Source organism: Gossypium raimondii, chromosome 11, assembly GCF_025698545.1.
Source record: "Gossypium raimondii isolate GPD5lz chromosome 11, ASM2569854v1, whole genome shotgun sequence".
Taxonomy (NCBI): Eukaryota; Viridiplantae; Streptophyta; class Magnoliopsida; order Malvales; family Malvaceae; genus Gossypium; species Gossypium raimondii.
This window is the reverse complement of record NC_068575.1, coordinates 62,338,830-62,354,789: the sequence shown is the minus strand read 5'-3', so window position 1 is coordinate 62,354,789 and position 15,960 is coordinate 62,338,830. Positions and strand designations below refer to the sequence as shown.

At 28.8% G+C, this 15,960-nt stretch overlaps 1 protein-coding gene across 1 annotated transcript; it reads left to right on the top strand.

Annotated features, from left to right (window-relative positions):
• Positions 1-4,060: 4,060 nt before the first annotated feature.
• LOC105801783 (tetrahydroberberine oxidase) lies at positions 4,061-5,848 on the top strand. The gene has a single exon (XM_012633064.2). The coding sequence runs from the start codon at positions 4,067-4,069 to the stop codon at positions 5,666-5,668; it is 1,602 nt and encodes a 533-aa protein (XP_012488518.1). The 5' UTR covers positions 4,061-4,066; the 3' UTR covers positions 5,669-5,848.
• Positions 5,849-15,960: the final 10,112 nt, after the last annotated feature.

The following is a 15,960-nucleotide window of genomic DNA, read 5'->3' as shown; positions in this document are numbered from 1 at the left end:
GGACAAAACATGGTACGAGGACAAAATAATTTGAAAACCCACATCCAATATTTCTTTTAATTCTATGGTTTTATAATTAACAATATATAATGGTGTTGTTTAAACATAGTTTAATTGGTACGTGATTTATAATATTTAAGTTGGTGATTCCAGCTTTTTATACGTAAATAATTTGCATAATTTATATTACGCATTATACAAATTAACATAATTTTAATAATGTAATTATTTTAATTTTAGAAATCAGAAGTCAGAAAGAATTTTGAAAAATTGTATAAAAAAGTAATACAAGTCAATAGATTCATAAAACGAGCAATCACTTGTTGACTTATAATAAACATATAAACATTTTTCTTAAATATCTTCCTCAATAAGTTATTTGAATGGGCAATGAAATAGAAATGCCAAAAGGGCTATCCCACTGGATTGGATAGAATATACCTTCAATATTCCATCAATTATCAGAGGTGATTTTCCTTTTAACCTTTTTTATTTTTATTTTAAAGTTTATAAACAGTACTTTATTTCTTATCTTTTAAACTTTTATTTTATAAATAAATTTTATTTAAAAAGTTGAAGTAACTTTAGCAATCCCTAACATATATATGTATTCTCGTTTTGATTAATATAATTTGGAAATTTAGGCTTCGCTTGTATGGGTGTTTGGATTTGAGCGTAATTGTATCGATCAAGTGAGAATGAATAATAACTATTAAGAACATTAGATTAGAAATTAATATAATAAATTAAAAATTTAAATTATTTAATTTTTATGAAATGATCAAAAGTATGTGAAATTGTAATTTTATTTAATAAAATAATAATTTGTAATTTAAATTATTTAACGTATTTTTTACTATATTTTTTTTTTGCTATTTAAATACAAAAACATACTTCAATATGAGCAATTACAAAAGAAGCTAGTAACCTTCAGCACTGAAAAACATTAGAAAAGGCAGGGATAAGTTTGATTGAGAAAAAGATCTCTAAACTCATTGCACCTTTTAGCTTTAGTTAAAAATAATCAGTACGTTCCATCGATCTCACCAATACATAAACACTGGTTGAAGTGATTTTCTGCATAGAAAGTGTTAAGGTAATCTGACTCCAAAAAAACTTTTTTATATGTATTTCTAAGGTTCCTTCTTTATAACAAAACCCTTTTTCTCTATACTCTAATTACCTGCCAACTAAATCTTGTATCAACACAAAATTATGAGCCACAGCTAATTTAGAATCCAAAGGGCCCTTTTGGTTAAACTTGCAACAAAACACTTTCTCTTACTTGCATCATCCATATTTGCAGCATATTGGTCCCTTTTTGTATAACCACAAGTCTTCTTATTTGTTTTATCATTTGAGTCTAGTCCCGTTCGAATAGGAAGTCTAATAATATCGATATTCCAATATTCGAACTTAGTCCAAATACTTAGAAAAAAACCTACTTCTACTTCTTCCAACCACTTAATTTTATAATTTTCTTCCAAATCATGTAATCTGACCTTACTATATTTTTAACCATTACAAGCTTCTAAATAATTTAGAGACTATGTTTTGGATATGGTTTGTGTTTCCCACATGCCTTTTCTGGATTTTGATATAAATTTTGAAGAATATATGTTTCCTAAATTCCATTTTTTCCCCTGGTCCCCTCTATATAAGGATACAAAATTGCCCCCTAACTGATATGAGGTTTTTAGACCATAAATGAATTTTGGCACTCAAAATAATGCCAAATATTCTTTATAATTATCGAATTCAAGAGAAAAAAGAAAAAAAGGGGGGTATTTATCCATCAACTGAAAGCAACTCAGCAATACAAGCCGCCACTTTGATTTTTCTTTTTTCATGCCATCTTAATCACGTTAAATTTGGGTTTAATGGAAAGTTTATTTTATTATATAAAATAGGAATTATTATTTGATACATTAGCGGTGAAATTGTTTAATTTTATATGTGGATTTAAAAATTATCGTGTGTCTTATTTATTTAGTTTTTATTTTTTAAAAAGAAAAATATTTAATTTATTGTGAGTGAAATTTTTAAACTCTACAAGATTAAACTCCATAAGCAAGCAGAGTCAAGAGCTTGACAAGTGTCCTATAGGCTATAGTAAAATTAAAAAAAAAAGACATATAATAATTTTTTGAAGCTACTTGTATAATAAAAAAAAGTATACTATTATTGTGCCAAATACTAATCATTTTTAAATTATCAATTAAGCACACTTAGCAATTTCTTAAGTCTGCTTATTGAGCTAAAAAACTTCACCACCAGTATGAGAAAATATTTAATACACTGCCAGTGGAGTTTTTAAACTCCACAAGCAAGAGTCAAGGGATTAACAAATTATACTAATTAAAGAATAAATATTAAAAAAAATGACAAATGATAATTTTTTAAGACGACTTTTATTAGTATACTAAATACTAACTCGATTAAAAATGATCTTTATATTTTAAGATATTTTATAAATTAAATTTAAATAAAAGTAAAAGGTCGCATATAAATTCAGAAACTACATTGCTCAGTGTCAACAAATAGCAGCTGAATTGTCTCATAGATCCCAAACTATGGGTCTAAGTTTAAATTGATCCCTAAACTTTAAAATATTTTATTGATATTTTAAACTTTCAAATTTATGTCAATTAGATTCTTTCGTTAGTTAATTTCACTGTTAAATTATACATTAAATCCCAAGTTTCATAATTTAAAAGTAAAAAACAAAATTAAAACCTTTAAATGAAAAAAAAAGTTTACATTAATGAAATTCAAAGGTAAAAGGGAGAGAAAAACTATCTAAGCATTTCTTCTTACATCATTTTCCTTTATTTTTATTAATGAAACAATAGTATAACCTAGTGTTTAAAATTGACATTAACCAAATTTAAATGATTTTGACTAAACTTAAATTCAAATCTGTACTGAAAATAATAATTGTACAGCCCAATTTTAGCCCGGGCCAACACCAAATGAACCCACAGCCCAAATTTTAAAACCCTAAACGGCCCAATGGGGCCCAAAAGACTAAATAGCATCAAGGAACCCTAGGGTTCCCTCCTTTCCTTTGCGCCGCTGCCTCCATGTGCAGTGTTGGCGTGCACATCGCTCGAGGGCTGCCTCTCTTGCACCAAAATGGTAAGGGTCAGCCTTTCTCTTCCATCAGCGCCTGCGAACATGAGAAAAGACGTGTTAAATTATACAATAATATCGATAGACAAAATAAAATATCGGTAGAGAGTGCTAGATTGGCGACTCCCTCTCACCTTGAATATTTTCTAAAATTGAATATAAATCAAATTCACACTCGCTCTTACTTCTAATTAATATATTATTTATAATAATCACGTTATGTTAGAACTTATAAAATAACATTGTGATTGCAAATCATAATTAAAAATAACCAACTTATTCCCCCCTCGCCCCCGCGTAAAATCTGTCTAGTTACCACATACATTTAGATCAACACTACAATTAAAATTCTTGGCTGAAAGAAAGGGACTTCATTTATAATTTAGTCTATAATCACGGATTTTGGAATTCAAAATGACCTGAGTTCGAGTTATACTAATTATGTTGCTGTTAAGATTTTGCCTTCCTCTTATAATTTATTAAATATTTTTTAAGTAAATATTATTATTCATAATTTCTTCAAACTCTTAAATATACTATACACATTAAATTCGGTAATACATTGAAATTTCTGGGAAATTTTAAATTCAAGCAAATGTGGCCTTCACGAACTACATATCGATGGCCTGATGGAGTTTTTTTTCTTCTATACATATTTCGTTCCCATTTACCGTCCCATTAGAAATTCAAGTTTGATTTCAACATTCTCAACTACAGCAAAACCTCATGGTCAAGGATAAACTGGACCGCCATGTATGAAGACAACTAATCATGGTCAAGGATATAATGATAAACATGGACGTTTTCCAATATTTTGATAAACTCGAATTCTTCTTCTTCTTCTTCTTCTTCTCTGCAAACGAATACTATAAATATGGAGCCTCTGAATTCATCTTCATCATATCCACAGCCATATTAATTTGTAGCATAAAAAATGAAGTCCCTCCAGCTCTCAATGTTACTGCTTTCTCTTGTTTTGGCTGCTCTTTTGTCGTTTTCAATGGGGGCTTTGCCTCATGAAGATTTTCTTCAATGCCTTTCCCTTCGTTCAAATGATTCTTCTACTATTTCCAGTGTGATTTACACACGAAATAATCCTTCTTATTCGACTGTTTTGGAATCTACAATACGAAATCTTCGGTTCAATTCGACTAATACCCCAAAGCCTTTGGTCATTGTAACACCGTCGCGAACATCCCATTTTCAAGCAACGATTTACTGTTCGAGGAAACATGGGCTCCAAATTAGGACCCGAAGTGGCGGCCATGATTACGAAGGTCTTTCGTATGTCGCCAAAGTCCCCTTTGTTGTCGTCGACTTGGTTAATTTCCGATCGGTGGATGTCGACGTTGAAAACAGAGTTGCATGGGTTCAAGCTGGTGCGATTCTCGGTGAAGTTTATTATAGAATTGCAGAAAAAAGTAGAACACTATCCTTTGCGGGTGGCGTTTTTCATTCAATTGGAGTTGGCGGTTTTATTAGCGGCGGAGGTTTCGGGTTATTGTTCAGAAAATACGGTACTGGCGGTGATAACGTGATTGACGCTCAATTCATCGACGTAAATGGAAGAATTCTTGATAGGAAATCTATGGGGGAAGATTTGTTTTGGGCGATTCGAGGTGGTGGTGGTGGTAGCTTTGGGATCGTACTTGCCTGGAAACTAAAACTCGTTCCAGTTCCTGCAACTGTGACGGTATTTTCCGTCAGCCGAACACTCGAACAAAACGCTACCCAACTCATCCTTCGATGGCAAGAGATCGCTCATCAACTTCCCGACGAAATGAACCCTGACGTTTCCATGTTCAGCGTTAATTCAACTCAAGACGGGAGGAAAACAATTATTGCTTCGTTCAGTTCATTGTTCCTCGGCACCATTGACGAGCTTCTCCCAATTATGCAACAAAGATTCCCCGAGCTCGGATTATCAAGACAAGATTGCTCCGAAATGAGTTGGATCGAATCGATCCTTTACTTCAACCAACTCCAAAACCAACCCTTGGAAATTTTGCTTAACAGAACTTTCCGAAACCCCGTTGGCGGTCAATACTACAAAATCAAATCTGACTACGTAAAGGAACCCATCTCCGAAACTGCATTGAATGGTTTATTTTCAAGACTTTCCGACGAAGAAGCCTCGTCGGCCATCATTATCTTCATGGCTTATGGCGGAATCATGGATCGGATTCCTGAGGACGCAACACCATTCCCGCATCGAGCCGGTAATTTGTACAAAATCTATTACAACGTGAATTGGCAAGAACAAGACAACGTCAACTCGCAAAAATACATCGATTGGTCAAGAAGAGTTTATAATTATATGACTCCATTCGTTTCGAAATCTCCCCGAGAGGCTTATGCCAATTATCGAGATCTTGACATTGGCTCCAACAATGTGGGTATCACAAGCTATACGCAAGCAAGCGTTTGGGGTCGTAAATATTTCAAAAACAACTTTGATCGATTGGTGCAAGTGAAGACAAAAATTGATCCTGAGAACTTTTTCAAGCATGAACAAAGCATTCCTCCCCTGCATTAACATGCTGAAAAAAAGAAATAATTATGTGTCATTGAAAAAATTAAGTAAAATAAAAGGGTTTCAATACAAATTAGATTTATCAGATTGCTAAATAAAGAGTTCAGGGCATTTATAGTGTGATGGTAGAACCCTGGACTAATAACCTTAAGTCTTTGGAACAATTTGTAAGTAGGTTTTATCAGTTCTTTCTCCCAATTATTTTGTATTTGATGCAATATGTGATGTGATGTTATATTGAAAGTGTATTTAGGTTAGAATAAAACCATATTCAAATAGTATTATAAAATAATAATAATAATATATGAAATTATTTTTCAATAGTTTAATATTACATCAGTATTTTCATAAATCTAAATGAAAATCTAAAATTTAAGATAAAATTATTAGAAAGAGATATCCGTACTTCATACAATTTTTCTCTATTAAATAAATAGTTATTGAAAATATAAATTTAATGATACATGGTTTCATGCACAATAAATAACAATATGACATATAACCAAAAAGTAGTGAACTTAAAAATACACACTAACCACATTATATATAAACTCATTTATAGTTTATATTTTAAGATTTAATGTTTATACCTGGAAGATTTATTTTAAAATAAAATTAGTAATATTCATCTAACTTTTTTACGTAATTATTATTCTTATTCATAATTTTTCCATACTTTTAAATCAAACGATAACACACTTAAATATGATCAAATTTATATTTATCTGGTCCTTATAATAATAATAACGATGTGTACACTTTTAATGTATATAATTAGGATGGTATAAACTTTTAATATGAAACTAAGAAGTCATATAACATAAAAATTTGGTCACAAACCGAAATTTCCGGAAAATTTTCAATCAGACATCACCTCGTCACAAGTAATGAAGCACCCGATACACGTTGATGGCTTCTGGAATTGCATCCTATAGAATTGATGATAGAATGTTCTTTAGAACATAGACTTTCTTATGCATTGAAGTCATAATTGCTTATGACTAAGTATTTAATTTTAGGGTAATTTATGTTTTTGATCATTTGACTTTAAAAGTTATAAAATAATTATTAGGCTGTTTAAAATTTTCATTTAAGTCATTAAATTGTTAAGTTTTTTCTTAAAAATTTAGCTAGCAAGCTCTAAGCAATAATTTGACAATTTGTGTGATGGATTAGTACCTACATTGACGAGTAGAACATATTCTAGATCCAAGTTAATTTGACAATCAATATTGGAGATTGAATAAAAAATTGTTTGGATTTTAACTTGTAAATTGTAACATTTAAAGTTGTTTCACAAAAAAACATAAAAAGAAGAGAAATGAAAACTTTTGATTAGTGTAGGTGGTACGAACAAAACAATCATGAAACAACGGTTTTAACAATGACTTTCAATAATTCAATAATTATTTTTAACTTTTAAAATTAAATCTTCAAAATTTAAACATACTAATAATTTTATTTTTAGTAAATTAAGAAGAGGACAAAACTCTAACATAACTTAAATTTAAGTCACACATAAGATGATAAACATCCTAACTATCATACTAACACACAGGAGTCCAACGTACTAATCATAAAATATAATTTAGTTTAATTTACTCATTAAACCAGTTACAAAAGAATGACGCCACGTCATTGTAATAATGACATAATTTTCGGACAACTTAAAATTGAATGGTCTAGTTACAATCTAAAAATTTATCAAAGCAGGGTATGAACCGAACCAAATGACTGTTTAAGTAAATTTGATAAACATTGAGGGTAAAGATTCAAACAAAACTACCCGTAACCCTCATTTCGCCTATAAAAGAAAGCTGAGGTGATCATTTTCAAACCACTCTTCTCATCACGACTTTCCCCATTATAGAATACAAGAAGCTTCCAATGTAGCATCCTTTATCTTTTTTCGCTTTGATATTTTAAAATTAAACTTATAGCCAAATTTCTCCTGTGTCTAAAATGGTGAATTTATAAAGAAAAATGATCATAATGTTTTAAAGCTTTAGTTTTTGAGGGTTGTTTTTCAAGCTGCTATTATCTGTTTTACGACTTTTTACCGGGTAAAGCTGAGTTCTTCCAGCAATGGTTTGGATTATGAATGTTGTTTTGTAGTAAGTGCAGCGATGATTAAAATGAGGTTTAGGGTTAATGAGGCAAGGCTTTGCCTTAGCTATGATTACAATATAATCTCTAATGAGTTGCTTTTATGCTATTATCTGTTTTACGACTTTTTTCCGGGTAAAGCTGAGTTCTTCCAGCAAAAGTTTGGATTATGAGTGTTGTTTTGTAGTAAGTGCAGCGATGATTAAAATGAGGTTTAGGGTTAACGAGGCAAGGCTTTGCCTTAGCTATGATTACAGTATAATCTCTAATGAGCTGCTTTTATGCTATTATCTGTTTTATGACTTTTTTCCGGGTAAAGCTTAGTTCTTCCAGCAAAGGTTTGGATTATGAGTGTTGTTTTGTAGTAAGTGCAGCGATGATTAAAATGAGGTTTAGGGTTAATGAGGCAAGGCTTTGCCTTAGCTATGATTACAATATAATCTTTAATGAGCTTCTTTTATCTTTCTAACGACGTTTTTCCGGCTGAATGTTCAAGATTTATAAATAAATGTTTGGTTTTCGAGTGTTGTTTTGTAGTAGTTGCAGCGATGATTAAAATGAGGTTTAGGGTTGTAATGAGCCAAGGTTTTGCCTAAGCTATGATTACAATATAATCTCTAATGAGCTGCCGTATCTTTTTTACAACGTTTTTCCGACCGAATGTTCAAAATTTTTAAACAAATGTTTGGTTTTTGAGTGTTGTTTTGTGGTAATTGCAGCGATGATTAAAGTAAATTAAGGTGTAGGGTTATAACGATCGAAGTTTGTGCCTAAGCTATGTTTACAATATATTCGCTAATTAGGTGCCGTAAAGTCTTTTTACGGCGTTCTTCCAATTGGAAGTTCAAGGTTTTCAAACAATTGTTCTGTTTTTGAGTGTTGTCTTGTAGTAATCGCAGCGATGATTAAAATAAGGTTTACGGTTAACGAGCGAAGTCTCGTCTTTGCATTGATTACATTTAAATCTCTTATGAGCTGCTGTCTATGGTGTTTTTTTTTTTCACCGAGTTTGTGTCTTTCAGTTAAGGTTTGGTTTTGAAGTATTGTTTTGTAGTAAATGCAGCAATGATTATGTTAAAGTTTAGCACTTTTGCTTCGATTACATTTTTATTTACTTGTGAGCTGCAGCTGTTTTTTTTCTACTTTTTAAGATTGTAAATTTAGTCTGTTTTTACTTTGAATTTGAGGTTTTTTTGTTTTGTTTGTCTGTTTTTTATATAATATTTTAATTTTCAACCGAAGCTTGAAAGAAATTTAATCTTAGTCTCAAAGATTGTATCTTCTGCAACAATCCTCAAAAATTCGACCTTAATGAAAGTGAAAATGGTTAATTAAGACAAACCAGCTAAGCAGCTTTTAAGGGAAAGAAAGAAATTATATAATAAAATCTCAGATTTTCATAGGTCTTCAAACCCATTCTGATAAGATGGCATGATGTGATAATGACATAGCGGCTTGCATTACGATCCATTATATTGATTGAGATCCTCCTCGGTGATCTCGCTGAGCTAATGGTGATCCTCGGACGACCCCATTATGCTCGTGGGTTTTTAATGTAGTTCTTAAATATGTTAGCTATTGTAGCTTTGTGCTTAACTAATCAAAGTTAATTATCTCTTGCAAGGTATCTGTAAAAGAAAAATAAAACATGCCTATGTCGATAATGTGGCATACCCACATTTTCTTTCGTTGATTTGATAATGCATCTTTATAGCCTATCGATTGTAACCATCTTAGAAAGTACTCGGCATCAATTTTTATTTGGTTTCCTGTAAGTCTCTTGAGAAAGAAGAAGCCGAATTTAAGTTATCTAGCCCAACTCTTAGCTTTCAGACCCCAAAAACATCCCTCCGAAAACACACGCGACGCACAATACTAAGGGCTAACATCACCCCTTAAGGCGTTTTCACGGCTTCGTTGAAGCCTATTTACGTACCGTTTGGTATTGGTCGAGTTCGATTTTTAATTTTTTAAAAGTTTATTGTGTAATTGAACTTAAAAAATATCATTTATGTTTTTATAAAAATTAGGAACAAGTGATGACAGCTTAATTCTAAAATAATGGAAACAAAATTATATTCAAATTTAATATAAAATCTAACTAAATGCTAATTCAGCAATTTTTGTTATAGCACCATGTGTTGTGTTGTTTGGAGAGTTCTTATAAGCTTCAATTGGGCTTCAACTCAACCTCTTTTACCGAACATAGCACATAAGCAAGTCAAGCGAGTTGATCCATTTTCATTTCGCCCTCTGTCTAATTCAAATTTTAATATTCAAAAAATATTAAACAACAAAAATATTTTCTGGTAAGTTACTTTAGCCTAGTGTCAAATTTAAATTATTTTTTATAATCTTTATATGATTAATTAGTAACATTTTAATTGTATATGTTAATGAAGTATTTGAGGAAAAAAAATCACTATATCGTATCTAGCCTAGGACTCAAAGTCTATGGGGTTTTTTTACTAAAATATTATAAAAAAAACCAAAATAATACATAAAAAAAATTATTTACTAAAATAATACAAAAAAAAAACGGTTGAATGGAGAGTCTGTCGTGGCACCAATTATGCCTGTGACAGAGGCGGCACCTACATGTACGTAATTTAGCTCTTTGTTCGTATTTTTTTTTCGATTTTATTATTTTAAAAAATATATTATTTTACATTATTTTAATATATTATATTTGAAATGTATTTAGTTAGTGTGTTTTTATTGGAAGTAATAAAATTCAGTAAAAATACAAAAAATAGTTGAAATAAGGGTTTTTTAAAATTTATTTAAGCACACTAAATGAAAATATTTTAAATATAATGTATTAAAATAATGTAAAATAATAAGATTAGAAAATATTATATTTTTAAAAGTAATAAAATTTGGGGAAAAATACGAATAAATGGCGAAATAATAGTTTTTAAAATTTATTTAAAAACACAGTAAATTAATACATTTCAAATATAATGTATTAAAATAATATAAATAATAAAATTAGAAAATAGTATATTTTTAAAGTAATAAAATTTAGAAAAAATACGAATAAAGAGCGAAATAAGGATTTTTAAATTTATTTAAAAACACAATAAATTAATGCATTTCAAACATAATGTACTAAAATAATGTAAAATAATAAAATACAAAAATAATATATTTTTATTGAAAGTAATAAAATCCAAAAAAATACGAACAAAGGGCGAAATAATGGTTTTTTAATTTCAATAAAAAACACACTAAACGAATACATTTCAAACATAATGTACTAAAATAATGTAAAATAATAAAACTAGAAAATGATATTTTTTAAAGTAATAAAATCCGGGAAAAATACGAACAATTTGCGAAATAAGGGTTTTTTAATTTCAATAAAAAACACACTAAATGAATACATTTCAAACATAATGTATTAAAATAATGTAAAATAATAAAACTAGAAAATATAATATTTTTTAAAAGTAATAAAATTCGGGGAAAAAATACGAATAAAGGGCTGAAATGAGGGTTTTTTTTTTAATTTCAATAAAAAACACACTAAATGAATACATTTAAACATAATGTACTAAAATAATGTAAAATAATAAAAATAGAAAATAGTATTTTTTTAAGTAATAAAATCGGGGAAAAAAATACGAACAAAGGGCTGAAATAGGAACATGTTGGTGCCGCCTCTGCCACAGGCACCGTTGGTGCTGCCTGTGCCAGGCCCTCCATTCAGCCTTTTTTTTTGTATTATTTTGATAAATAAATTTTTTTGTATATTATTTTGATATTTTTTTATAATATTTTAATAAAAAAACCCGTATAGTATATATTAATGACAAAAAGTGGATTATTGATGTTACATATTGGTGAGTGAGCTCAGCTGTCATGGTGAGAAGAAGGGATCCAGGGCATTAGGGTCGACATCTGTTAATCGACAAGTGTGTGTATACATATACATGGAGCGTGTTAGCTTAGAGATGTCTCTGTACACGTAGGTAGCTTAATTAAGTATTGACTGTAAGGCTTTATGTATATTGACAGACAGAGATACGGTGGGGAAGTACTGCTCCACTGTCTCATTCATTTTCTATCATAAACTGTGTCTCTTGCTGACTTTTATGGCAACTATATATATAAATATTGCCGTTTTACATTCCAAGCTCCCTTGTTGGCTCCCTGGTTTGGTGATGATGTTTGATGGACGCGTATATATACATATGGCAAAGTAACAAGTCTCCTTCGTATTCTTAAGATACGATTTTTTAATCTCAATAAATGACTTGTATAATTTGTTCTAAGTCACTTGCTAACTACCCATATGTGTATATAATTATGTCAATATTCAGTAAAATATAGAGTTTAATCCAATAATTTTGGAACACATTTCATGCTCCAATTGAACACATTAATCAACGTCTCTTCTATCCATTTATAATATAATCAATTTAATTGGAGCACCATTAATTTATAAGTTGGAGATTAAATAATGGAACTATTTTTTATTCAACAAATAATTGAAAATATGTAATATATATATATATTTGTATTCAAATATTAAAGAAATTAAAAATATTTATTTTTTTATTTTATGTACAAAAATAACCATTAAGACTATAGTGAAAAATAATAATATTTTGGATTAGCATATTCATGTTATTACTATTTTGGAAGCCCTAATTTGACTTTATATATCAAATTAAAAGAGAAACAAAAATGGGGGAGGTAGGTGGAGGTTGAAATTGTGTGAGGCCGCGTCATTACTCATTTTGAGATCTTTTAATGGAGGTTGGTATGAAAAAGAACTGACATAAGCATATTGTGTAAGCATCACGAAATCAAGGGGTTAGAATTAAATCTTAAAATGTGATTTTATTATTGAGAAGTTATGGGTAGATTTATTATTTTTGGAGAGTCGGAAAAGTTTTAGAGGTTAAAACAAATAAAAATTTCATTAGATTAATTTAAAATTTCACAAATTTCAAAGGGATCAAACATAATTTTACCCTCGAAGCCCGTGCTTATCCCTAGGTTGGTAACATTTCGTAATTATGGTGGCAACCATACAAAGGTGAGAGTCAAAAAAATTGGGTAGAATTAAATTATTTATTTTCATGATAATAATAGTCTATATCTTTATAATTTTTAAATGATTGAATCAAAATTTTATCATGTTTGAGGAGCCAAAGTGCAATTTTAACATTACTAATTTAAAATTTTATAAACCTTTGCCAGCCTCCACTGGCTTCGCTGTTGGCAACAATGCCAACTAAGGATAGGTAGATTTTTGTCTATCTATCATGAGTTATATTTTATGTTCCATTTATGTAAATTGTATATACAAAGTATTAAGTAAATTAATAATACCTAGTTATTTAATTGACATAATAATAAATTTAGCTCTTAGTGTTTACATTTTTTTATCAATTTAACTTGTATTCTCTTTTTTTTCTTAAACAAAATTTAGCTCTTAACGTTTTAAAAGAATCGAATTTAACCATCAACATTTAAAAAAGAATCAAATTATTGTTTTCTTAATGGAAATACTTACTAAAATGAATTTTTAAACATGACAATCTGTATGGCAATCTATGTGCACTTCATGATAATTTTTTATAAACTTTTAATTTTTTTAATTGTTTATAATTTCTAAATTATTTGTTGACTTGATATCATATCAACATGAATTACACATAAACTATCTCACGGGTTGTCACACCAACATTAATAAAATTAATTTTTAGTCGCCATTTCTATTTAAAACGATCCAACTTCTTTTCTTTTTGAAAGTTTTAGAGCCAAATTTAGCTAAAAATAATGATTAAATTGAGAAAATATAAACATTAAGGGTTAAATTTATTATTATACCTATTTTATATTAAAACTTAATCCATAGGCCATAACACTTTTTCTTATTCATTTAAATATTATTTATTCCAATTATAAAAAAAAAACTTAGACACAATTTGTCAAATGGCTCGTAATCTAATTTGAAGAATGAGTCATAATTGACATAAGATATATTTTAATAAAAATATTTTTAAACCCCTTAAATTTTATCGTTTTATTAACGAAGGTTCTTATAATCTTCTAAACCTAAATAAAATTAAATGAAACTAAGCAAAATGTAACCATTTAAATAAATTAAATAATAACTCATATATTTAAAAAAAGATAGCTTAATTGATAAATGATTAGCATATAATTGAAAGAAATAAAATAATAATTAAATGATTAGGTCATAATCCCGACAACCAGATTTTCTAAAATAAAAATCATATGATTATATAACACGCGTTTTATTAAATAACAAATACATTAATTAATATATTAAAAAATAACATATAATCTATAAATAATTGGATGGTCAAATTTATGCACCAATTAATTGAATTTCAGCATTAATTTAAAATAGGAATTAAAATGATTGCTGAGGACAAAAGCATCAAACTGTCGGTAACATCGTAAAATACCAAAACGAGTTCACATTTTTGTTTTATTTTTAAGCAATAAATTATTCAAATACTAATCACCTCACCTAACTTGTTAATATTTTAAAACAATAGCTTTATGTGCCCTAATTAAAATGTGGAAAATTTTGTTAATTATGGTCTTCATGTTGATTGGTTTAAGTTCTGGAGTGAATATGTAAATTTCAAAATTTTGAAGAGTTTAATGAAATTTTGTAAAAAAGTTAATTATGTATTGTTATTTATTTGTAATTACCTTTATTAAAACATCGAGTTATTTGATAAGATTAATCCATTAATTGGTACCTAAATTTAGTTTTAATATTTAAATTAGTATATGAGTTTCTCGAATTTAATACTGATTTTTTTCTCCCAATCCAGTACTAAGCATACGTGACGTGTGAAATATTCATTGAGTCATATGATGACGTTTGATTTGAATACCAAATTAAACATTAAAATAAACTCGGTATCAAATAAAAATAAATTCAAATATTAATCGAATGTTTGGATAAAGTGTTTATGAATTTGGCATTGAAAGGTAGTTTTATTACAGCATATACACATATTTGTATAAAGTCAACTAAAGAACAAGAAGCAATTTCAACGAAAATATAAAGAAATTATGCTTACTTGGAAGATACCAAAGAATTAAAAAATATCCCTGCGTACTAAGAAGTAAAAAAAAAAAAGTTTAAACTTATATTATTGGAGATAATTGCAATATATAAAATAAGTATTAACATCGAATTTTGTAACTAATTCCACCAGTAAGTGGTTTAGAATTTAAAAAAAAACCTTAATCTTACTAGTGGAAGGTTTTGTTCTTTTATTTTTGGTCCAACAAGAACTTATGGTTAGGTATAATGATGAAGTCGATAATAATGTAAAAGATATTATTGTACTTCAAGTGTTGATTACGGTGTAAATGAGATACTTGTAAGCTATTTAAATTTTATTAAAAAAAAAATCAAACTCAGTTTGATAATAATTGAGTTGAATTTGAGTTTGATCCACTCAAGTTATTGGTCAAGTCGAATTCTAACACTATAATACTTTATTTGAACGACTCTCGGGTCTTATTGAGGTTTTCTTTTTTAATATATTTTTATATTATGAAATTATATTATTACTGTTATTATTAGAAAGAGCTTAATATAATTAAGCTTTAGCTTAAAATTTGATGCTTAAATCAAGTATTGAGCCTCAAATTTATAATCAAGCTCAAGCTTTTCATTATTCGGGCTCAACTCAACTTGATTACATTTCTATTGTTGAGTGCAACAATAGACCATATCGTACATTCAAAGAGACAATTTAAGTTCGAACTTTAAAATTGACATTGTTAGAAGAGACATGTATAAACTCTAAAAATATTATTTTTCATGGTTCTTGAAATGAACATGAGCAACACCTTAATCATATCAGCTTAAAAATAAATGCAATGGAAAACATGGGTTGAATGAGTATTCATTAACATTCTAGTTAATACCAGAGTTCGAGTCTCACAAATAAGTTTTCAATTGACACTAAAATCTGATTCGATTTTCAAACAACCCGGGCCTTACCCTTATAAAATAAAATAAAATTCAATAACAGAAAACAAAATTAAAGAAAAGCCCACATTGTTAATTGTTTATTCCACAACTGTTCCATTTTTAAAATGATTGAACTTACAACTAATTTCAGCTTTATTTTATGATCTTTTTGGGGTTGCCTATTTATTGCTTTTGGTACTGTTCC

Bases quoted from the DNA above. Each gene is read 5' to 3' on its own strand.
- LOC105801783 (XM_012633064.2), top strand. From the start codon at position 4,067: ATGAAGTCCCTCCAGCTCTCAATGTTACTGCTTTCTCTTGTTTTGGCT.